The sequence below is a fragment of the Oncorhynchus mykiss genome, chromosome 7 (assembly GCF_013265735.2).
Source record: "Oncorhynchus mykiss isolate Arlee chromosome 7, USDA_OmykA_1.1, whole genome shotgun sequence".
In the NCBI taxonomy this organism is placed as follows: Eukaryota; Metazoa; Chordata; class Actinopteri; order Salmoniformes; family Salmonidae; genus Oncorhynchus; species Oncorhynchus mykiss.
The window spans coordinates 60,690,516-60,716,712 of NC_048571.1; the positions used below are offsets into that span (position 1 = coordinate 60,690,516).

At 43.0% G+C, this 26,197-nt stretch overlaps 1 protein-coding gene across 7 annotated transcripts in view; it reads right to left on the reverse strand.

Annotated features, from left to right (window-relative positions):
• Nucleotides 1-8,763: 8,763 nt before the first annotated feature.
• The window catches only part of LOC110528989 (collagen alpha-1(VII) chain), a 123,247-nt gene continuing 105,813 nt past the window's right edge, over nt 8,764-26,197 (reverse strand). For 3 of the 7 annotated variants that reach the window (XM_036983693.1, XM_036983695.1, XM_036983694.1), the window contains exons 108-121: nt 22,394-22,447; nt 21,986-22,039; nt 21,785-21,847; nt 21,595-21,657; nt 15,427-15,543; nt 15,267-15,344; nt 14,837-14,890; nt 14,623-14,671; nt 14,376-14,384; nt 13,826-13,915; nt 13,304-13,435; nt 12,543-12,605; nt 11,878-12,060; nt 8,764-9,468 (exon numbers count right to left, since the gene is read on the reverse strand). In XM_036983693.1, the coding sequence (XP_036839588.1) occupies nt 9,440-9,468; nt 11,878-12,060; nt 12,543-12,605; nt 13,304-13,435; nt 13,826-13,915; nt 14,376-14,384; nt 14,623-14,671; nt 14,837-14,890; nt 15,267-15,344; nt 15,427-15,543; nt 21,595-21,657; nt 21,785-21,847; nt 21,986-22,039; nt 22,394-22,447 (1,038 nt within the window). In that variant the 3' untranslated portion in view covers nt 8,764-9,439. Of the gene's footprint in view, nt 9,469-11,877; nt 12,061-12,542; nt 12,606-13,303; nt 13,436-13,825; nt 13,916-14,374; nt 14,385-14,622; nt 14,672-14,836; nt 14,891-15,266; nt 15,345-15,426; nt 15,544-21,594; nt 21,658-21,784; nt 21,848-21,985; nt 22,040-22,393; nt 22,448-26,197 lie in introns of all 7 variants that reach the window. The other 4 variants (XM_036983696.1, XM_036983697.1, XM_036983698.1 and 1 more) reach the window with 4 other exon arrangements.

The window sequence follows — 26,197 nt, forward strand, 5'->3', positions numbered from 1 at the left end:
CCAGTCTCAGGTCTTTTGCAGACTCCATCAGGTTTTCTTCCAGAATGGTCCTGTATTTGGCTCCATCCATCTCCCCATCAATTTTAACCATCTTCCCTGTCCCTGCTGAAGAAAAGCAGGCCCAAACCATGATGCTGCCACTACCATGTTTGACAGTGGGGATGGTGTGTTCAGCTGTGTTGCTTTTACGCCAAACATAACGTTTTGCATTGTTGCCAAAAAGTTCAATTTTGGTTTCATCTGACCAGAGCACCTTCTTCCACATGTTTGGTGTGTCTCCCAGGTGGCTTGTGGCAAACTTTAAAAGACACTTTTTATGGATATCTTTAAGAAATGGCTTTCTTCTTGCCACTCTTCCATAAAGGCCAGATTTGTGCAATATACGACTGATTGTTGTCCTATGGACAGAGTCTCCCACCTCAGCTGTAGATCTCTGCAGTTCATCCAGAGTGATCATGGGCCTCTTGGCTGCATCTCTGATCAGTCTTCTCCTTGTATGAGCTGAAAGTTTAGAGGGACGGCCAGGTCTTGGTAGATTTGCAGTGGTCTGATACTCCTTCCATTTCAATATTATCGCTTGCACAGTGCTCCTTGGGATGTTTAAAGCTTGGGAAATCTTTTTGTATCCAAATCCGGCTTTAAACTTCTTCACAACAGTATCTCGGACCTGCCTGGTGCGTTCCTTGTTCTTCATGATGCTCTCTGCGCTTTTAACGGACCTCTGAGACTATCACAGTGCAGGTGCATTTATACGGAGACTTGATTACACACAGGTGGATTGTATTTATCAACATTAGTCATTTAGGTCAACATTGGATCATTCAGAGATCCTCACTGAACTTCTGGAGAGAGTTTGTTGCACTGAAAGTAAAGGGCCTGAATAATTTTGCACTCCCAATTTTTCAGTTTTTGATTTGTTAAAAAAGTTTGAAATATCCAATAAATGTCGTTCCACTTCATGATTGTGTCCCACTTGTTGTTGATTCTTCACAAAAAAATACAGTTTTATATCTTTATGTTTGAAGCCTGAAATGTGGCAAAAGGTCGCAAAGTTCAAGGGGGCCGAATACTTTCGCAAGGCACTGTATTTGTACTATTTTCTACATGGTAGAATAATAGGTAAGACATCAAAACTATGAAATAACACATATGGAATCATGTAGTAACCAAAACAAATGTTATATTTTAGATTCTTCAAAGTAACCACCCTTTGCACAATCTCTCAACCAGCTTCACCTGGAATGCTTTTCCAACAGTCTTGAAGGAGTTCTCACATATGCTGAGCACTTGTTGGTTGCTTGTCCTTCACTCTGCGGTCCAACTCATCCCAAAACATCTCAATATGGTTGAGGTTGGGTGATTGGAGGCCATGTCATCTGATGCAGCACCCAATCACTCTCCTATGTCAAATGGCCCTTACATAGCCTGGAAGTGTGTTTTGGGTCATTGTCCTGTTGAAAAACAGATGATAGTCCCACTAAGCGCAAACCAGATGGGATAGCGTATCACTGAAGATGCTGTGGTAGCCATGCTGGTTAAGTGTGCCTTGAATTCTATATAAATCACAGACAGTATCAGCAGCAAAGCATCTCCTCCTCCTTGCTTCACGGTGGGAACCACACATGTGGAGATCATCCATTCATTCACCAAATCTGCGTATCATAAAGACACGTTGGTTGGAACTAAAAATCTAAAATTTGGACTCATCAGATCGAAGGACAGATTTCCACCGGTCTAATGTCCATTGCTTGTGTTTCTTGACCCAAGCAAGTCTCTTCTTATTGGTGTCCTTTAGTAGTGGTTTCTTTGCAGCAATTAGATTATGAAGGTCTGATTCACGCAGTCTCCTCTGAACAGCTGATGTTTAGATGTGTCTGTTACTTGAACTCTGTGAAGCATTTATTTGGGCTGCAATTTCTGAGGCTGGTAACTCTAATGTCCTGAGAGCCAGTTTCATCATAGTGCTTGATGGTTTTTGTGACTGCACTTTAAGAAACTTTCAAAGTACTTAATGTTCCAGATTGACTGACCTTCATGTTTTAAAGTAATGGACTGTCATTTCTCTTTGCCTATTTGAGCTGTTCTTGCCATAATATGGACTTGGTCTTTTACCAAAAAGGGCTATCTTCTGTATACCACCCCTACCTTGTCACAACACAACTGATTGTCTCAAACAAATTAAGAAGGAAAGAAATTCCACAAATTAACTTTAAGGCAGACTTGTTTACTGAAATGCTTTCCAGGTGACTACCTCATGAAGCTGGTTGAGAGAATGCCAAGAGTGTGCAAAGCTGTCATCAAGGCAGAGGGTGGCTACTTTGAAGAATGTCAAATATATTTGGATTTGTTTAACACTTTTTTTTGGTTACTACATGATTCCATGTGTGTTATTTCATACTGTTGATGTCTTCACTATTATTCTACAACGTAGAAAATAGTAAAAATAAAGAAAAACCCTGGAATGAGTAGGTGTCCAAACTTTTGACTGGTACTGTATATCTGCCATGCATTATAGTCCTTCCGCTAATAGTTATTGAGAGGGGTAGATAGGGAATGTATAAAGAGGCAGATAATATGTATAATATCAATTTGTAATTCTAATTCGTTTCCAGTAAAACTGCTTACTGGCAAAAGAGAGAGCAGCCAAAAGTCCTGCAGGGCGCAACCAAGGTTCGGATCAATAGGCCAAATAAATGCTTACAGTGGCACTACTCTGATTTAACGTCTTACAGAACAGGGAACTTTGAGTGCCCTCACTAACACGCTCCTTGGATGATAGATAAGACCTGAGGTCAAAGCCTGAATGAAGCTGATGGGTAAAATTGGACACAGATAAGGGGACACACACACACACACAGATGCAAACACACACACAGCACATGGTTGGTCATCACCACACAGATGTACTGTATGTGCTTAAGATAAGATATACTATTGTTACCTGAGGATTGCACAATAGTGTCAAAGTTATAAGGTAAACGGCAATGGAAGCAAAACATACATGGCAGTAGATTTTTATTTCTGTGACAACAGCCCTCAGAGTACTTGGATAGGGAATATGTCAGGAGACAGTGTGATAGGGAGGGAGTGAGGGGAGGAGAGAATGAGAGAGGGAGAAAGGGTGACTTCTTGGCATGCGCCATCCATCCTCTTAGCTTATTCCTACTACTCTAGCACTGCCAACCACAGACCCTGCAGACAAGGTCACTCGAGGACTTCAGAACGTGCCTCTGCATCCTTCTAACTGAAAGGTGTTAGATGGATGATAACTACTTCATTGAGGTAAAATGTACTTGCTATGACTGTGATGTTTTTTTCCACCTTGGATATCTTAAGGTGAATGCACAAACTGTGAGTCGCTCTGGATAAGAACGTCTGCTAAATGACAAACGTAAAATAAAAAAGTTAGGGTGCAGTACTCACACAGACAGACGGAGCCCCCTCTGCACTGATACACAGGACTGTGATTCAAGATTCACTGCGGTATTGAAGTGACCTTGAAGGGATCACTCACCACAATCACCCATGAAAAGCTTCAAGTATATCATCTTATATGTGTATGCCATAAACAAAGATCAGCAGGTTAGAGTGGTAAGCAGGTTAGAGTGGCACTCAATTTAAATAATGTAATTACAATGCAAACATTGTACATGTGCACAAACAATCCTTGGCCCATGAAGGGCAAACCACATGCAACATAATTACTAACATTCATGGAAAATGGGAAAAACACAGAGTACAAATGTGCTCCAACACGCACGCACGCACGCACACACGCACACACACACACACACACACACACACACACACACACACACACACACACACACACACACACACACAGGGGTCTGGCATGAACCACCTGGGGTGTCTGAATCTCAATTAAGTTAGTGGATTAAATCAGAAATGTGATCAAACTCGGAGGTACCACAGCCCCCCTCTCATCTCTCAGAGGTACCACAGCTCCCCTCTCCTCTGAGGTACCACAGCCCCCCTCTCCCCTCTGAGGTGTCACAGCCCCCCTCTCCGAGGTACCACAGCCCCCCTCTGAGGTGTCACAGCCCCCCTCTGAGGTACCACAGCCCCCAGCCCCCCACTCCTCTGTCAGTAGGTACAGTACCAAAGAGGAAAGCAGTCTCCCAGGCAGAGGCTCATGGGAAGGATAACTCCCCCTCCTCTCGTGTCCCTCTCTAGAGCTACGGTTTTGATCGGTGACATGTTGCTTTATGTACCACTGACTGGTAAAAGCTGTATGACTCAATGACAGATGTTCTTGATCAGACACACACACACACACACACACACACACACACACACACACACACACACACACACACACACACACACACACACACACACATCCTGACTGACAGTAATAGACAGAGGGACTGAGTAGATTGAGAGCCAGGCTGGGTGCAGAGAAGTGTGACGAATACTAAAACACATCCAAGTCTTAAGCCTCCTATTCTGGGGCTCAACCAACCCCCCTCACCCACACAAGCACAACTTTCATGAACATGATCACACCTGTAATAACCATGTAATGGTGTGTATGCCCAAGGTGTGTATTCCCAGGGGATATATATATATATATATATATATATATATATATATATATATATATATATATATATATATATATATATATATATACGTACATACACATACCTACAAATATATATATATATATATATATATATATACAGTACTAGTCAAAAGTTTAGACACACTCATTCAAGGGTATTTCTTTATTGTTTTTTTTAACTATTTTCTACATTGTAGAATAATAGTGAAGACGTCAACACTATGAAATTACACACATGGAATCATGTAGTAACCAAAAAAGTGTTAAACAAATCTAAATAGATTGTTCGAAGTAGCCACCCTTTGCCTTGATGACAGCTTTGCACACTCTTGGCATTCTCTCAACCAGCTTCACCTGGAATGCTTTTTCTACACTCTTGAAGGAGTTCCCATATGCTGGGCACTTGTTGGCTACTTGTCCTTCACTCTGCCGTCCAACTCATCCCAAACCATCTCAATCGGGCTGAGGTTGGGTGATTGTGGAGGCCAGGTCATCTGATGCAGCACTCCATCACTCTCCTTCTTGGTCGAAGAGCCCTTACACAAGCTGGAGGTGTGTTGGTTCATTTTCCTGTTGTAAAAAAAAAGTATAGTGGGACTAAGTGCAAATCAGATGGGATGGCGTATGGCTGCAGAATGCTGTGGTGGCCATGCTGGTTAAGTGTGCCTTGAATTCTAAATAAATCACAGACAGTGTCACCAGCAAAGCACCCCAACACACCAACTCCTCCATGCTTCATGGTGGGAACCACACATGCAGAGATCATCCATTCACCTACTTGGCATCTCACAAACACACAGTGGTTGGAACCAAAAATCTCAAAGTTGGACTCATCAGACCAAAGGACAGATTTCCACCGTTCTAATGTCCATTGCTTGTGTTTCTTGGCCCAAGCAAGTCTCTTCTTATTATTGGTGTCCTTTAGTAGTGGTTTCTTTGCAGCAATTCGACCATGAAGGCCTGGAACACAGTCTTCTCTGAATTCACGTCTGTTATTTGAACTCTGTGAAGCATTTATTTGGGCTGCAACTTCTGAGGCTGGTAACTCTAATGAACTTATCCTCTGCAGCAGAGGTAACTCTGGGTCTTCCTTTTCTGAGGCGGTCCTCATGAGAGCCAGTTTCATCATAGAGCTTGATGTTTTTTGCGACTACACTTTGTGGCAATTTACCAGATTGACTGACCTTCATGTTTTAACGTAATGACGGACTGTCATTTATCTTTGCCTATTTGAGCTATTCTTGCCATAATATGGACTTAGCCCTATTTTGTAAAATACTATCTTCTGTATAACACCCCTAACTTGTCAAAACACATATGATTGTCTCAAACGCATTAAGGAAAGAAATTCCAAAAATTAACTTCTAACAAGGCACACCCGTTAATTGAAATGCATTCCAGATGACTACCTCATGAAGCTGGTTGAGAGAATGCCAAGAGTGTGCAAAGCTGTCATCAAGGCAAAGGGTGGCTACTTTGAAGAATCTCAAATATATATTTTTATTTGTTTAACACTTTTTTGGTTACTACATTATTCCATGTGTTTTCTTCATAGTTTTGATGTCTTCACTATTATTCTACAATGTTGAAAATAGTAAAAATAAATAAAAACCCTGGAATGAGTAGGTGTCCAAACATTTGACTTTTACTACAGTACATACATACATACATACATACATACATACATAACAAAAATATAAAACGCAACAATTTTTTTTTTTACTGAGATACAGTTCATAAAAGGGAATCCATCAATTGAAATAAATTAATTAGGCCCGAATCTATGAATTTCACAAAGTAGGGATGTGGATCAGAAAACCAGTCAGTATCTGATGTGACCACCATTTGCCTCATGCTGCTATGACACATCTCCTTCGCATAGAGTTGATCAGGCTGTTAATAGTGGCCTGTGGAATGTTGTCCCACTCCTATTCAATAGCTGTGTGAAGTTGCTGGATATGAACGGGAACTGAAACACGCTGTCGTACATGTCGATCCAGAGCTTCTCAAACATGCTCAATTGTTGACATGTCTGATGAGAATGCTGGCCATGGAAGAACTGTAACATTTTCAGTTTCCAGGAATTTGTACAGATACTTGTGACATGGAGCCGTGCATTAACATGCTGAAACATGAGGTGATGGCGGCGGATGAATGGCACAACAATTGGCCACAGGATCTTGTCATGGTATCTCTGTGCATTCATATTGCCATCGATAAAATGCAATTGTGTACGTTGTCTGTAGCTTATGCCTGCCCATACACCATAACCCCACCGCTACCATGGGACACTCTGTTCACAACGTTGACATCAGCAAACTGCTCTCCCACACAACGCTCTACACGTGGCCTGCAGTTGTGAGGCTGGTTGGACATACTGCGAAATTGTCTCAAAAATGTTACAGGCGGCTTATGGTAGAGAAATTAAAATTAAATTATCTGGCAACAGCTCTGGTGGACATTCCCTGCAGTCAGCATGTCAATTGCACGGTCTCTCAAAACTTGAGACATCTGTGGCATTGTGTTGGGTGACAAAACTGCACATTTTAGAGTGGCCTTTTATTGTCTCCAGCACAAGGTGCACCTTTGTAATGATCATGCTGTTTTATAAGCTTCTTGATATGCCACACCTGTCAGGTGGATGGATTTTCTTGACAATGGAGATATGCTCACTAACAGGGATGTTAACAAATTTGTGCGCAAACTTTGAGTGAAATAAGCTTTATGTGCCTATAGAGCATTTCTGGGATCATTTATTTCAGCTCATGAATCCAGCAGTTGACATGTTGCATTTATATTTTTTGTTCAGTGTATATATATATGAAAGAGGGGGGTGGGGGGGACCAGGGGAGGATGAGTCATACCCAACAGGCAGAGCATCCTCTCATTAATAAAACATTGTACAGCTGAATTAGAACATTCACCAATATGAACACACACACGCAGGAGTCGAGTGAAGCAAGGGAGTGTAAACAGATCAAAGTATCACCCTCAACCATGTGACTTGACCAGTAAACACCCATGGCCCTACTACAGTGGCTTGCGAAAGTATTCACATCCTTGGCATTTTTCCTATTTTGTTGCCTTACAACCTGGAATTAAAATATATTTTTTGGGGGGGTTGTATCATTTGATTTACACAACATACCTACCACTTTGATGTTGCAAAATATTTTATTGTGGCACATCTAGCCACTGGGATTTTTGCCATTCTTCAATGAAAAACTGCTCGAGCTCCTTCAATTTGGATGGTGTTCTCAGGGTGATGTGAGGTGTTGTGTTTGTGCCAGACATTGCGTTTTCCTTGATGACCAAACATTTCAATTTCAGTCTCATCTGACCAGAGTACCTTCTTGCATATGTTTGGGGAGTCTCCCACATGTCTTTTGGGGAACACCAAACATGTTTGCTTATTTTTTTCTGGACACTCTTCTGTAAAGCCCAGCTCTGTGGAGTGCACGGCTTAAAGTGGTCCTGTGGACATATACTCCAATCTCTGCTGTGGCGCTTTGCAGCTCCTTCAGGGTTATCTTTGGTCTCTTTGTTGCCTCTCTGATTAATGCCTTCTTTGCCTGGTCCGTGAGTTTTGGTGGGCGGCCCTCTCTTGTCAGGTTTGTTGTGGTGCCCTATTCTTTCAATTTTTTAATAATGGATTTAATGCTGCTCCATGGGATGTTCAAAGTTTCTGATATTTTTTTTATAGCCCAACACTGATCTGTACTTCTCCACAACTGTGTCCCTGACCTGTTTGGAGAGCTCCTTGGTCTTCATAGTGCTGCTTGCTTAGTGGTGTTACAGACTCTGGCCTTGCAGAACAGGTGTATATATACACAGATCATGTGACACTTAGATTACACACAGGTGGACTTTATTTGACTCATTATGTGACTTCTGAAGGTAATTGGTTGCACCAGATCTTATTTATGGGCTTCACCACTTTTCCGTTTCAATTTTTTTTAGAATTTTTTGAAACAAGTTATTTTTTTCATGTCACTTCAGCAATTTGGACTATTTTGTGTATGTCCATTACATGTAATCCAAATAAAAATCTATTTAAATTACAGGTTGTAATGCAACAAAATACGAAAAACGCCAAGGTGGTTGAATACTTTCGCACGGCACTGTATACACCTCTAAATTTGTTTTATATATTAAAAAACATTGCAGAAATACTATTATTCATTCTCTGGTTTATTCACATATTTCATAAAACAATGAGTAGTGTTTCCGAGCCAACATGAATGAGTGTGCTTTTTGCAATTTGAACATCAAACATGGCGAAAATACAAACAAATGAAATGTGCAATTTATATGTGCAATATAAAAATATATTTTAAAATAGCACCTTTTCTCTGTCAGGTTAAAACATGCAGAGTTTAACATGAATCATTAGGACACACAACACTATTTCCCAGGTAATACAAATATACATTTATATGTACATTACATTGGCAAAATATGATAACATGTATTGTGAGTGCCTCTTTATACATACAGAACAGCTATTTAGTGGACAGATTTGGAACTTATTACCTGTACATCCACCACAGATTCTGCATTCTGTGGTATGGTTGCATCAATGTTTGGACAACATTGTCTTCCTGTAATACGGTGCTGCTGTAATCACTAGACGTAATTCTGAGGGGGATTTAAAAGTTTGGCTGCAGAGTTAACGTAATATAAATGTACTTGAAATAAATAATAAAATCATCAACCATGAGAAAAGATCCGTCAATGGTGTATGTACTGTATACTAAAAACCTTGCCAATGTTTTATAGCTTTAAATATGAATTAAACAACCATTTGTTGCCCTTCTTTAGGGTGGAGAGGAGGTAGTCATGACACGCCCTTCATCATCGCCCCTTTTTCAAAGGAACAGCATCTGCAACAAAACACAAGAATCCGTTTTGGGGATACATGTTCTTGTGTGTACGTGTGTGTATGTGCAGCATGAATGTGTGTGTATTCAGCATGATATACACTACCGTTCCAAAGTTTGGGGTCACTTAGAAATGTCATTTTTAAAGGAACACATTTTTTGTCCATTAAAACATCAAATTGATCAGAAATACAGTGTAGACATTGTTAATGTTGTAAATTACTATTGTAACTGGAAATGGCTGATTTTAATGGAATATCTACATAGGCGTACAGAGGCCCATTATCAGCAACTATCACTCCTGTGTTCCAATGGCACGTTGTGTTAGCTAATCCAAATGTATCATTTTAAAAGGCTAATTGATCATTAGAAGACCCTTTTGTAATTATGTTAGCACAACTGAAAACTGTTGCTCTGATTAAAGCAATAAAACTGACCATCTTTAGACTGGTTGAGTATCTGGAACATCAGCACTTGTGGGTTTGATTACAGGCTCAAAGTATCCAGAAACAAAGACCTTTCTTCTGAAACTCGTCAGTCTATTCTTGTTCTGAGAAATGAAGGCTATTCCATGCGAGAAATTGCCAAGAAACTGAAGATCTCGTACAACGCTGTGTACAACTCCCTTCACAGAGCAGAACAATCTGGCTCTAACCAGAATAGAAAGAGGAGTGGGAGGCCCCGGTGCACAACTGATCAAGAAGACAAGTACATTAGACTGTCTAGTTTGAGAAACAGACGCATCACAAGTCCTCAACTGGCAGCTTCATTAAATTGTACCCACAAACCACCAGTCTCAGCATCAACAGTGAAGAGGCGACTCTGGGATGCTGACCTTCTAGGCAGAGTTCCTCTGTCTAATGTGTGTTCTTTTGCCCATCTTAATCTTTTCTTTTTATTGGCCCATCTGAGATATGGCTTTTACTTTGCAACTCAGCCTAGAAGGCCAGCATCCTGGAGTCGCCTCTTCACTGTTGACGTTGAGACTGGTGTATTGTGGGTACTATTTAATGAAACTGCAAGTTGAGGACTTGTGATGCGTCTGTTTCTCAAACTAGACACTCTAATGTACTTGTCCTCTTGCTCAGTTGTGCACCGGGGCCTCCCACTTCTCTTTATATTTTGGTAAGACCCAGTTTGCGCTGTGAAACACAGGAGTGATGGTTGCTGATAATGGGCCTCTGTACGCCTAGATATTAGATATTCCATAAATCTGCCGTTTCCAGCTACAATAGTCATTTACAACATTAACAATGTCTACACTGTATTTCTGATCAATTTGATTATATTTTACTGGACAAAAAATATGCTTTTCTTTCAAAAACAAGGACATTTCTAAGTGACCCCAAACCTTTGAACAGTAGTGTATGTCCAAGTTTTAAACCTCCTATTGTGGGTCTCAGCCAAAACCCACACACCTCCGCACATGGACACACACAGAGAACTTTAATAAACATGATTAAACCTGTAATAACCACGTAATGAGACACAAGGTGTCTCCCCAGGGGAAATCAAGATTAGACTACTGCAATACTCTGCTCTCGGGCTACCCGGATGAAGCACTAAGTACATTTCAGCTAGTGTTAAATACAGCCGCTAGAATCTTGACAAGATCCAAAACATGTGATCATATTACACCAGTGCTAGCCAGTGCTATACCGGCATCCTGTTAAGGCTAAGGTGGATGTCAAGGTTTTACTGCCAACCTACAAAACCTATCTCGCTGATTTGATCCTGCCATACATACCTACACGTATGCTACGGTCACTAGACACAGGCCTCCTTATTGTTCCTAGAATGTCTAAGCAAACAGCTGGAGGCTTCCTCCTATAGAGCTTCATTTTTATGGAATGATCTGGTGATCCATGTGAAACACACAGACTCGGTCTCAACCTTTAAGTCCTTACTGAAGACTCATCTCTTCAGTAGGTCTTATGATTGAGTGTAGTCTGGCCCAGGGGTGTGAAGGTGAACGGCAAGGCACTGGAGTGACAAACCACCCTTGCGGTCTTTGTCTGGCCAGCTATCCTCTCTCCACTGGGATTCTCTGACGCTGACCTTATTACGGGGGCTGAGTCACCGGCTTGCTCGCACTCTCCCATGCCGTCCCTAAGAGGGGTGCATCACATCTTGCCAGGCTTTTTTCGCTATACTTGACTTGAGTGGGTTGAGTCACTGGCATGATCTTCCTGTCCGGTTTTGTGCCCCCTCGGAGCTTGGTTCTTCTCTAAGTTTATTCATTGGTTCCTGCCTTTCTTTTCCTAGCCACCATGCTTCTACATCTGCATTGCTTGCTCTTTGGGGTTTTAGGCTGGGTTTTATAAATATATTTGATTGATTGATATGTATGTATGCACAGTAAGCTACTATGTGTGCTTGCTTGTGTGTGTATGTGTGTGTGTGTGTGTGTACCTGTGTCCTCCGGGAGGCAGCGCTCCTCACAGGTCTCCTGATGGAGGAAGCGGTTGGCGTTGCCCTCACAGCCGCTGTAGATGAAGGGTCTACAGGCCTGCACCTGGCTGTTAAAGTACCAGCGCAGAGTAAACCTCCCACAGCTGCCCTCCTCCAGGGGCAACACACAAAGGTCCACTGGAGCTTGAATACATCACACATACACACAGTGAGGAAAATCACAGTGAGAGAGACAGAGAGCTCCAACAGTAAGCTAGATGAATGTGATGTTAGTATTAATGTTAATGAACAGTAACTTAAAATTCTGTGATGAACATTAAATAAGTGACCATACAATTAACACAGTCTTTAAGGGATAGAAAATCTAAATTATGTCTGGGATAAAAGCTGAAGATGGCTTGTAAGGTCAAATCCATTCAGGTTTTATAAAAAAAAAAAAATTTCAGTACAATTCTTCGTATATTATCTATTGTAACTTTTGTCAATTTGCCACACAAAAACAATTCAGTGCCCAAATTCAGATATGCTTGGGTGTTTTGATTAGTTATCAACAGCAATCAAAGAAAATAAAACCATCATGCTAGAGAGGCCAGAGGCATGCAGAGATGGAGGCGGAGTTAACCCTTAACACCCCAGCAGTGGAGGAGAAAGTGGGCGGGGTTTACCTTCCCCTTTGACCTCTCTCCTGGACCTTTTTGCTTTCAGAGGGTCAACAGTGACTGTCTCACCTGTCGACATGCAATCATTCAACAAACATCAACATCTATCAACAGACACCCTGTAATAAGCAAACTAACACAAAACAAACACACTGAATCGACAACACAATAAAACGCACAAATACAGTCCTAACTTGATAAACATGCACATAATTTAACGTTTCACGTATTGTTGGAAATTAGAGATTTGCAAGACTGCTATATATATATACCCATATATCTTAAGTTAAGAACAGACCACTGTAAAACAACACATACAAAAACACTATCAACACAATAAAGACACACAGGAAGCTGTTGATGTTGATGGCAGTGTGTAAAGGGGATCCAGGGTTGGTTTGTGTGTTAGACTGGGTTCAGTGTGTGAGGATGGATTAAGGGTTAAATGAATACTTCAGGATTTTGGCAATGAAACCCTTTATCTACTTCCTCAGAGTCAGATGAACTCGTGGATGCCATTTTTAAGTTTCTAACTAGTGTTAGCGCAATTGCTTACTAGCGTAAGCACAATGACTGGAAGTCTATGGGAGCCGTTCCTGTAGACTTCCATTCATTGGGCTAATGCTGATTTGCGTTGGCTCGAAAACTACCTCTAACCTCCTACATACTGGATGCAGAGACATACAAATTGTATCCACTAGTTTATCTGACTCTGGGGAAGTGTATTGCTATCCCTTTAAGGGTGTGCGTTTGTGTGTGAGAAGTACCGTCGTTATGATTCGCAGCGGGGGTTAGGTGGATGCTCTGCTCCATAGCCATGGAATCATCGTAACTCTCCATAGAGTAGATATCTTCGTAGTCAGGGTCATTGGTGTTCACCACCACACGCAGCTCACGCCCTGCAACACAGCACAGGGCAGGGGGCGCCACAGCGGTCACAACCCTAACCCCAACCACCCCACGACCAGAGGGGAGACACCCCCCAACTCCTACAGCACAACACTGGACTTTCACCAAGGGCTCAGTCCACCCGTGAATGGGCCTTAATTCAGCTGGAATACCCCACTTACAAACCCTCTAACTTTAAAAAGCAGACAAAACAGAGTTAGAGAGTGAGTAAAACTGATGGACAGACAGAGATATCCTTTATAATGTTCAGAGAATACTGATGAGAAAACGGGGCCCATTGTTTAGAACCAGACACAGCATCACTCTGGGCTGTTTGTTAAGACATACTGATGGACAGACAGACAGGTAGTGATGAAGGACAGTTGGACAGACACACTCACCATCCTTACCATCCTTGCCCTGCCGGGCCAGCTGTTGCTCTGGAACAGGACGCGCCCTGGGGCGGGACAGAGTTTCTGTCACAACAACACCTGAGAGCAGGCCAGGATGGGGGACAGGGGGGGAAGGAAGAGGGGCCAGGAACATAAAAACAACAACAGGACATCCACACTGGTCAGTAACACACATAGACGTAGCCACCAGACACCACCGAAACCCAACATATACACCCATGAGAACATACAGTAGAACCAGTGGTTGAAGTGGACTGAAATAGATACCAGTACTCATTTTGGGTGCTAGTACTCATCATATTTTAGAGCCAATATTCTAAACAGGTCAGCACTGGCCCTCTTTAAGCACTGAGTAGAACAGATAACCACCTACATGGACCACACCACATAACAGAACCAAGACTACATAGTACAGACACACGTCAGAACCAAAAACACAGTGACTACATAAATTAATAATAAATCTAAACAGTTCATGTCAAAGCTAGCTACTGCCCTCATCCCATCGGGTCCACGTGTCAGACTGATACCCACTCACCTCCACAAGCTGAAAGACAAAGAGAAAAGGGAGGAGAGGAAAAGAGAATGTTACAGGGAAAGTCAATAGCAGTGAGAAGTTTTACATGGACAGAGGGTCTGAATCAGACTCTGTGGAGCATTACGTTCAATACAGATGTGTTAGCACCATTACTTGTTTCACTTGACGATGAGGAAGTGAAGTTTAACTGAGGACACCAGCATGTTGGATTGGGACATTGGGGTTTTGGCAGGTGACTAAGACTTACCACAGTGTTGGCTCATTTCTGTGCGGACGAATGTCCGAATCTCATCCTCCTTCACAGAGAGCCAGAGGGGAAGAGGAGGAGTGTAAGAGACAGGCAGAGAGACGTGACAGCATTATAATATGTGTGTGTGTGTGGTTGCATGCGTGTGTATGTGTAGGCAGGTTGGTGGTAGAGTCAGCAGATTTGGGCCTTGAGGCCCAGGTGAAGCACTGACCGTCAAGCCTGGTTCTCCTCTGTCTCCCTTGGCTCCATCTGGACCCAACTCCCCCTGCAGCAGAGACAGGTATTAGAACACACAGCTGACAAATAAACTGTTCTCAGAGTAGTTGAACAAACTAATAGCTCTATGATCCCAAGGTCAGATGTACTAAGTACATATCCACCACGAAGAATCAGAAATATAAACTGGAAAGGAACAACACCTGTGTTTTCAGTAATTAAATGTATTATGTCTGTTCAAAACCGTTTTCTACATTTTCTGTTTAAGTCTCCAAACTTTCCATTCAGTGCATACGGTTTAGAAAAAGGTCCCCAGCTTCACTGCTGTGTCTGTGCTGTGGCCAGTTTGAGGGAGTTATTGGGGGACAGTTGCAGTTAGATACTTTATGAGCAGACATACTGCACAGTAGAGAGGAGACACTCACCTCCTTGCCCCGGTCTCCTGGTTTACCTGGGATACCGCGTGGACCTATCATGGCAGGACCAAGAGGCCCCCGCTCCCCCTGACAATGACAACAACCATGTTGAACCATGTTTAATTTACCCCATAACTAGATGGCATAAACAACCAAAGCAAGTGAATACCTTCTGTCCTTGGAGGCCTTCGGGGCCCTTAGCTCCAGTTGGTCCCTGAGACCCTGTCAGTCCAGAGGACCCGTCTACTCCTCTGGGGCCTGGGGGGCCGGGGATACCTGAGGGGCCCTGTAGAGAGGAAGAGGGAGATGCCACAGACAGATACCCTTTACAAAAAACTCCTTCCTCTCCTTCCCTGCCTATTACAGTTGAGTCAGGCACTGGCATCATTGAGAAGAATTAGATAAGTGATGATTTTAATCAGCATTTTATCTCGGCAGGCTTTTTATTTTAAATAAATGGTAGATTAATTGATCCTGGTCTGTCATTCGACTGCTCTTCCCTCTCCCAGCCTCCATTTGGCTCGATGGAAGATCAGTCGACTTCTAGTGAATATCTTTTTCATTTCAACAACTTTCTACTTGTGATGTATTAGACACCTTGATTAAGATGAATGTAAAAATCAACTGGGGCTGATTTACATGTTCCTTTTCTTGCTGCAGCTTTCTGCTACCAATATGTTTTATCAGACGATTATCTTGGGTGCTATCCCCAGGGTTTGGAAGGTGGCCTATGTGCTCCCTCTCCACAAAGGTGGTGACCCCTCCAACCTAAATAATGATCGCTATCTCGAAATTGTCTTGCCTAGATTAAAAATAAATAGAACCAATAATAAACAGTCATCTTAGATCCTTCCTAGCTACAAGTGTTCACTGGTCTGGTTTCAGGCCAGGTTATAGCACCATCTCTGCTGCAACCTTGGTGTTAAATGATGTTGTAAAGGGTATGGATCGGAGGAAGCACTGTTGCTGCTCACTTTATTGAATTATTGACAGCTTTCGATAGTGTGGACCACTCTTTATTGATTCAAAGATTGTCTGAAATCGATATGGATCAGGAGTCATGTAATTGGTTCAGGACACAATGTGTTTTTTTTCTGATGGTGTTAAATCAGATTTCCTTGATATTACAAAAGGTGTCCCATAGGGATCGGTTTTAGGTCCTGTACTTTTTACTGTCTATATAAATAATGTTGGTCTATCTGCAAAAAATTGTAACAAACACCTGTATGCACTATTGCCCAGAGTTGTGGACTTGAGTCACATGACTTGAGAGAAAATAAAATACTGTGTGTGGTAAATCTTTATTACAGCTAATCCTACAATAATTGCTAGCGTTTCATCATTCCATCTCCGTACCGTTTATTGCAAACCTTAGATATTTCTGTTTCATGATTGATACGATATATTTCAATATATATATATATATATATTTCGATTTCTTACCCTCTGAGTGAGCGTGTGCACATGAACGTTCGCAACTCATGTCAGAAGTTCTGTTTATTTAATTCAATGTACGGTTTCCTTTGTTCATATTTCCCGGGTTATGTCCTTGTTCTGTGTGTCTGTGTCCTATGTCTCTGTCATTCTGGTTTGTGTAATAGGAGCAAAATGAGACATTTTATTTTACATTGTAGAACCAGTTCATTGGTAAAAGCCCAGTGGTTCCCAAACTTTTTATAGTCTCATACTCCTTCAAACATTCAACCTCCAGCTGCGTACCCCCTCTAGCTGTCACGTTCTGGCCTTTATTTCTGTTGTTTTGTCATTATTTAGTATGGTCAGGGTGTGAGTTGGGGTGGGCAGTCTATGTTTGTTTTCCTATGATTTTGGGATTTCTATGTTTCGGCCTAGTATGGTTCTCAATCAGAGGCAGGTGTTATTAGTTGTCTCTGATTGAGAATCATACTTAGGTAGCCTGGGTTTCACTGTTTGTTTGTGAGTGATTATCTATGTTAGTTGCTTGTGTCAGCTCAGTTCTTATGATAGCTTCACGGTCGTTATTGTTTATTGTTTTTGTACAGTTTACTTCGTGTTTTTTGTCATCTATTAAATGATGCATTCACACCACTCTGCGCTTTGGTCCGCTTCTTACGACGATCGTGACAGAATCACCCACCAACCAAGGACCAAGAGGCGTGGTCAACAGAGGCAGCAGCAAAAGCAGCAGCAGCAGGAGCAACAGCAGCAGCAATGGGAGAGGCAGCACTATTTGGAGAAGTGGACTAGGGAGGAGATCCTAGACGGGAAGGGACCCTGGGCAGAGCCAGGGGAATATTGCCGCCCAAAAGCCGAGCTGGAGGCAGCGAAAGCCGAGAGGCGGCATTATGAGGAGCTGACACGGCAGAGCGGCTGGAAGCCCGAGAGGCAGCCCCAAAAATGTCTTGGGGGGGGGGGGGGGGGGTACAGGGAGAGTGTGGCAGAGTCAGGAGCCAGACCTGAGCCAACTTCCCCTGTTTACCGTAAGGAGCCATGGATGTTATCGGAGCTGTCGGCGAAGCTGAGGGCTGAGTCTGAGAGGGTCGAGAAGTTATTGGACAGAATGGAGGAGCGTGAACGGATGAGAGATGAGGAGACACTCGAGGAGGTGTTAATAGAATTGGGGGAGCGTAAAGAGAAAGAGCAGTTGATTTGGCGTAGTATGCAAGGCATTCGCCCTGAGGTGCGTGTCCCCAGCCCGGTACCACCAGTGCTGGCACCCCGCACCAGGCTGTCTCTCCGTCCCATCAATACAGGTGCTCCCGCCTGTCCGGCGCTACCAGAGCTTCCGCCCCTCAGTCCAGAGGCGCCAGAGCCCCTCAGTCCAGCGCTGCCAGAGCCTTCATCCTCTCCAGCGCAGCCGGAGTCTCCCGCCTGTCCGGCGCTACCAGAGCTTCCGCCCCTCAGTCCAGAGGCGCCAGAGCCCCTCTGTCCAGCGCTGCCGGAGCCTTCCTCCTCTCCAGCGCTGCCGGAATCTCCAGTCTGCCCAGCGCCGCCTGAGCTGGCCGTCTGCCCAGCGCCGCCTGAGCTGACCGTCTGCCCAGCGCCGCCTGAGCTGACCGTCTGCCCAGCGCCGCCTGAGCTGCCCCTCAGTCCCGAGCTGCCCCTCAGTCCAGTGGGGCCATTTAGCAGGGTCGCCGTGTTTAGGAGGCCACGGAGGCGGACAATGAGGCGGAGAAAGACTGTGGTGAAGTGGGGTCCACATCCCGCGCCAGAGCCCACCCAGACCCTCACCTATAGGTTAAGGTTTTGCGGCCGGAGTCCGCACCTTTGGAGGGGGGGTGGGTACTGTCACGATCTGACCTTTATTTCTGTTTTGTCATTATTTAGTATGGTCAGGGCGTGAGTTGGGGTGGGCAGTCTGTTTGTTTTTCTATGATTTTGGGATTTCTAAGTTTCGGCCTAGTATGGTTCTCAATCAGAGGCAGGTGTCATTAGTTGTCTCTGATTGAGAATCATACTTAGGTAGCCTGGGTTTCACTGTTTGTTTGTGGGTGATTATCCATGTTAGTTGCTTGTGTCAGCTCAGTTCTTATGATAGCTTCACGGACGCAGCCCTATCCAGAAATCTAGCAGTGTCTTCAGAATAAATTCAATTTTCACAGAACCGCTTGTTGCAATTTCAATGAGGCTCTCTTGTTCAGATATTGGTAAGTGGACTGGAGGCAGGGCATGAACGGGATAACGAATCCAGTTGTTTGTGTCATCCAATTTGGTAAAGTACCTGCGTAATTGCGCACCCAGCTCACTCAGGTGCTTCGCTATATCACATTTGATTTTGTCTGTAAGCTTGAGTTCATTAGCACATAAAAAAATCATACAATGATGGAAAGACCTGTGTGTTATCCTTGTTAATGCAGACAGAAAAGAGCTCCAAATTCTTAATCATAGCCTCAATTTTGTCCAGCACATTGAATATAGTTGCAGAGAGTCCCTGTAATCCTAGATTCAGACCATTCAGGCGAGAAAAAACATCACCCAGATAAGCCAGTCGTGTGAGAAACTCGTCATCATGCAAGCGGTCAGACAAGTGAATATTATGGTCAGTAAAGAAAACTTTAAGCTCGTCTCTCAATAAAAAATGTTTTGTCAATACTTTGCCCCTTGATACCCAGCGCACTTCTGTATGTTGTAAAAGCGTTACATGGTCGCTGCCCATATCATTGCATGATGCAGAAAATACACGTTCGGGTGCCTTGCTTTAACGAAGTTAACCATTTTCACTGCAGTGTCCAAAACGTCTTTCAAGCTGTCAGACATTCCCTTGGCAGCAAGAGCCTCTCAGTGGATGCTGCAGTGTACCCATGTGGCGTCGGGAGCAACTGCTTGCACACACGTTACCACTCTACTATGTCTCCCTGTCATGGCTTTTGCGCCATCAGTACAGATACGAACACATCTTGACCACAAGTCCATTTGATGTGACAAAGCTGTCCAGTACTTAACAATATCCTCTCATGTTGTCCAGGTTTCCAGTGGTTTGCAGAAGAGGATGCTTTCCTTAATTGACCCCCATAAACGTAACGGACATATACCAGGAGCTGTGCCAGAATCGCCATGTCTGTTGACTCATCCAGCTGTAACGCATATAATTCACTGGCTTGTATGCGAAGCAGTAATTGTTTCAATCTCCTGCCATGTCAATGATGCGTAGTGCAACAGTATTGTTTGATTAAGGCATTGTCTGTATAGTTGTTTTGGCCTTTTCCCCCAGCATTGTCCCTGCCATATAAGCGGCAGCAGGAAGAATGAAGTCCTCCACAATAGTATGGGGCTTGCCTGTCCTAGCCCCTCGGTAGCTCACCATATAAGATGCTTCTAGCCCCTTCTTATTAATGGTATATGTTGCTTTTATACATGTCTTACTACTCAAAAGTAATCTTTATTCTCACTCAAAAATCTCCCATGGCTTATTTTTCAAATGGTCATGTTTCGTTTCTAAATGTCTGCGTAAGAGTGAAGGTTAATGTGATTAGATGTTAATTATTTGACTAGGCTACCTGTATTTGACATTTTGTTATTATTACGCTTAACACTAGATGGTTTAATTTTATTTTGGGCAGTGAAACGAGGCTACTCAGGCGAGAAAAAAAACTCACCCAAATGTATAGCCCAGTTGGAAAATATAAATGTACTTTCTGAAAATGTGAATCACATTTTTATTTGGTGTACCCCCGACAGCATTGCCGTACCCCAGTTTGGGAATACCTGTAATAGCCAATTGGGTAATTGTATGGTCCTGGGAGAGGCAAAGTGCTAATGTACAATGCACTTGGAATGTATTCAGACCCCTTGACTGTTTCCACATTTGATTACATTAAAACCTAATTGAATCTGTCTAACAAGGTGCTCAAACAAAATGGGTTAAATTGTTTTGAATACTTTTAGAATGCACTGTATCTGTTTGAGCTCCTGTTAGATTCAATTTGGTTTCTCAATGGGAGGCTCCAACTATGGGTTTCTGCATACTTGGAAATGGGCATTGCGAAATAAGTTAGTGAATCAACAGTGATGAGTGCAACATCAGTGGGAAGCTCAACAGTGATGGGTGTAACATCAGCGCGTGGATCAACAGCGATTGGTGTAACATCAGTGGGTAGCTCAACAGCGATGGGTGTAACATCAGCTGGTGGATCAACAGCAATGGGTGTAACATCAGCTGGTGGATCAACAGCAATGGGTGTAACATCAGCTGGTGGATTAACAGCAATGGGTGTAACATCAGCTGGTGGATCAACAGCAATGGGTGTAACATCAGCTGGTGGATCAACAGCAATGGGCTTAACATCAGCTGGTGGATCAACAGCAATGGGCTTAACATCAGCTGGTGGATCAACAGCAATGGGCTTAACATCAGCTGGTGGATCAACAGCAATGGGCTTAACATCAGCTGGTGGATCAACAGCAATGGGTGTAACATCAGCGGGTACTTTTGGTAAATGTGAAGGTGAATATTGATGTGGATATTGATGTGTATAGTGTGTATCGATGTGTATACAGGGCTCATCTGAGCACAGCGGAGGCTGCTAAGGGGAGGACAGCTCATTATAGCTGAAAAGGAGCTAATGGAATGGCATCAAACGCATGGAACCCATGCGTTTGATGTATTTGATACCATTCCACTGATTCCACTCCAGCCATTACCACGAGCCTGTCCTCCCAAATTAAGGTGCCACCAACCTCCTGTGTCTCAGCATGACTCCCTGTCAAAATGAAGGTTAAATAAAACAAAATCAGTTTTCATCAGACCTTATATACAGTACAGCTACAGTCAGTGGTCAGCTTGCGGTTTTTCTGTGGTCACATTCATAGTATTAGTGGTGCACTTTATGAGTGGATTCAGTTGTGGTTAAAGACTCACCCTTTCACCCTTCTCTCCCTGAGTTCCTTTGGGCCCCAAGACTCCATCCAAGCCTCGGTCACCCTACAAAACACACAGGCATGTAGTTACACACCGACACACAGTACCCCTGATACATTTTGAAAGATATATATCACACATAATGAAGTACGCACACGCGCACACACACAAACCATACATAGACTAATACCTTGGGTCCGATCAATCCCTCCTTGCCTGCGGTTCCAGTGGCCCCTGGAGAACCCAATTCTCCCTGAAACACAGATACAACAACACCTGGTAACATGTCCACACTAAGCTGATACAGTTTTAATACTAAATTCCAGATATTAGTCTGAATGGTGCACTGTTCAGAGCCCTCTAAACTTGTACTTCATGGGATGATTCTTACCTGCTCACCTTTCCTTCCAGGCAACCCTGACCGCCCATGGATCCCTGAATCTCCCTGATTACAGAAAGAGAAAGAAAGGGTAAAAACATTCAACACCATCAAAAAGTCCAATAGTATTCTGTTCTGTATGTAGTCCACGTCCACTATAGCCAGGTCATTAGAAAGACACACCATGGTGCATCCACACCGTTTTCCCCCTACTGTTAATCTTATTCAATGTCCTTATTAACAGGAAAAGGGAAAGAGGTCATAGTTACAGTGGCTATGAAACACTTTCATCACAAAACTCACCATGCAACTCCCATAAAGACCCCTCAGGGATAAATAAAGTGAATTAAATTGAACTTCCTGTCATACATTTCTTCCCCTCATCCCTCTTCCTCTCTCTCTCTCTCCCTCCCATTGTACCTTTTCTCCTTTTGGTCCGTCCGATCCACACGCCCCCTTTGATCCTCGGTCGCCCTGGAAATGATCAGTTAGTTAGTCAGTTAGAGAGGCAGATGAGGGGCCCTGTCAGTCACAGTGGGACAAACTACTCCAAACTGCCAATTCAGACAGAGAGCTTATACTGTACATACACTGACAGTCCTTTCAGCTGCCAGTCAAACCAAGCCTAACGAAAACAACCCCTCATTTACAAGGTGACTCATCAACAACTGTCACTTACTTCAACGGTTGCCAATACCAACCAGCTAGTCAAAACCGGATTGTGTTGTGTGAAGGTCAGATTTTTTTTTTTAGGGGGTAGATCAGCTTTAATATTGAGGATAGATTGTAGCTTCCATCAAGGTAATTGTATGCATAATTTCCAATCCCCCAGATATTTTTGGGGTTAATTTGTATTTTATTTTTTAAATTAAATATATACACACACACACGCACACACACAACCGTTCCAAAGTTTGGGGTCATTTAGAAATGTCGTTGTTTTTGAAAGAAAATTTTTAAAAATTGTCCATTAAAATAACATCAGATTAAAAATGTCTACACTGTATTTCTGATCAATGTTGTAAATGACTATTGTAATGGAAACGGCTGATTTTTTTAATGGAATATCTACATAGGCGTACAGAGGCCCATTATCAGCAACCATCACTCCTGTGTTCCTACGGCACGTTGTGTTAGCTAATCCATGTTTATCGTTTTAAAAGGCTAATTGATCATTAGAAAACCCCTTTGCAATTATATTAGCACAGCTGAAAACTGTTGTTCTGATTAAAGAAGAAATAAAACTGGAGCATCAACATTTGTGGGTTCGATTACAGGCTCAAAATGGCCAGAAACAAAGACCTTTCTTCTGAAACTCGTCAGTCTATTCTTGTTCTGAGAAATGAAGGCTATTCCATGCGAGAAATTGCCAAGAAACTGAAGATCTCGTACAACGCGGTGTACTACTCCCTTCCCAGAGCAGCGCAAACTGGCTCTAACCAGAATAGAAAGAGAAGCGGGAGGCCTAGAAGGCCAGCATCCTGGAGTCGCCTCTTGGGGTCACTTAGAAATGTCTTAATTTTTGAAAGAATAGCACAAAGAAATAAAAATCACACACAGACCGAGCTGTTTCTCAAACTGGGGCCTCCCACTAGAGCTGTGAGATGTTACCACTCTTCCACCAAGGCACCTGCAAGTTCCCAGACATTTCTGGGGGAATGGCCCTAGCCCTCACCCTCCGATCCAACAGGTCACAGATGTGCTCAATGTTATTGAGATCCGGACTCTTCGCTGGCCATGGCAGAACACTGACATTCCTGTCTTGCAGGAAATCACGCACAGAACGAGCAGTATGTCTGGTGGCATTGTCATGCTGGAGGGTCATGTCAGGATGAGCCTGCAGGAAGGGTACCACATGAGGGAGGAGGATGTCTTCCCTGTAACGCATAGCGTTGAGATTGCCTGCAATGACAACAAGCTCAGTCCGATGATGCTGTGACATACCGCCCCAGACAATGACGGACCATCCACCTCCGAATCCATCCCGCTCCAGAGTACAGGCCTCGGTGTGATGCTTATTCCTTCGACGATAAACGCAAATCCGACCATCACCCCTGGTGAGACAAAACCGCAACTCGTCAGTGAAGAGCACTTTTTGCCAGTCCCGTCTGGTCCAGCGACGGTGGGTTTGTGCCCATAGCCAACGTTGTTGCCGGTGATGTCTGGTGAGGACCTGCCTTACAACAGGCCTACAAATTCTCAGTCCAGCCCCTCTCAGTCTATTGCGGACACTCTGAGCACCAATGGAGGGATTGGTGCGTTCCTGGTGTAACTCGGACAGTTGTTGTTGCCATCCTATACCTGTCCCGCAGGTGTGATGTTCGGATGTATCGATCCTGTGCAGGTGTTGTTACACGTGGTCTGCCACTGCGAGGATGATCAGCTGTCTTTCTCGTCTCCCTATAGCGCTTTCTTAGGTGTCTCACAGTACAGATATTGCAATTTATTGCCCTGGCCACATATGCAGTCCTCATGCCTCCTTGCAGCATGCCCATGTTTGCGCAGATGAGCAGGGACCATGGGCATCTTTCTTTTGCTGTTTTTCAGAGTCAGAGTAGAACGGCCTCTTTAGTGTCCTAGGTTTTCATAACTGTGACCTACCGTCTGTAGGCTGTTAGTGTCTTAACGACAGTTCCACAGGTGGATGTTCATTAATTGTTTATGGTTCATTGAACAAGCATGGGAAACAGTGCTTAAACTCTTTACAATGAAGATCTGTGAAGTAACTTGCATTTTTACAAATTATTATTGGAGGTAATCCATTCACCTACTTTGTGTCTCACAAAGACACGGCGGAAAACAAAAATATCAAATTTGAACTCATCAGACCAATGGACAGATTTCCACCGGTCTAATGTCCATTGCTGGTGTTTCTTGGTCCAAGCAAGTCTCTTCTTATTGGTGTCCTTTAGTAGTGGTTTCTTTGCAGCAATTTGACCATGAAGGTCTGATTCACCCAGTCTCCTCTGAACAGTTGATGTTGAGATGTGTCTGTTACTTGAACTCTGTGAAGCATTTATTTGGGCTGAAATTTCTGAGGCTGGTAACTCTAATGAACTTATGCTCTGCAGCAGAAGTAACTCTGGGTCTTCCTTTCATGTGGCGGTCCTCATGAGAGTCAGTTTCATCACAGCGCTTGATGGTTTATATGACTACACTTTCAAAATGTTCCGGATTGACTGACCTTCATGTTTTAAAGAAATGATGGACTGGCATTTCTCTTTGCTTATTTGAGCTGTTCTTGCCATAATATGGGCTTAGTCTTTTACCAAATAGGCCTATCTTATGTATACCTTCCCTACCTTGCCATAACACTGATTGGCTCAAATTTATTTTGAAGGAAAGAAATTCCACAAATTCACTTTTAATAATGCACACATGTTACTTGAAACGCATTCCTGGTGACTACATCATGAAGCTGGTTGAGATAATGCCAAGAGTGTGCAAAGCTATCATCAAGGCAAAGGGTGGCTACTTTGAAGGATCACAAATATGAAATATATTTTGATTTGTTTAACACTGTTTAGGTTACTACATGATTCAATGTGTTATTTCATAGTGTTGATGTAGTCACTATTATTCTACAATGTAGAAACTAGTAAAAAGTAAAGAAAAAGCCTTGAATGAGTAGGTGTGTCCAAACGTTTGACTGGTACTGTACATACGTACACAAATACACACATCATACATATCTTTTAAAAAATTTTGTTCCTTTATTATTTCCCGCAAACCCTACCAATTGGAGTAAACAAATTAACAACACGTAGGCTTCTACATACATTTTACAGAAACAATCTATTTTACAATAGTTATATTTGGTTTGTTTTTAGTCCTGGCCTTCCTATAACCTCTCCCATCTATTTCTGATGTCCATCCAGTTTGATTTCTATTCGCCATACATTTTTAACTGTGCTATTTCACAATGTTTGAACCTATATACATTTTGCAGACACTATATTTTACATTTGTTATCTTGTTGTTATTAGTCCCACCCTTCAGCTCCATTCAACCCCTGCCATCGATCTTTTTATTTTCCATATATTTTCGAATTGTGCTGTGATCGGTACATCGAAAATCTCTACCCAACTATTTTGCAATCTATGGCACAACTTTTTGGTCCTTAAATGAAACTGGTATATATTTATCACAATTTTCTTAAAAACAATGTTGGTATTTAATGCATGGCTGACAGACGAGGTCAGCATGGGCTTGAACAAAAAATGA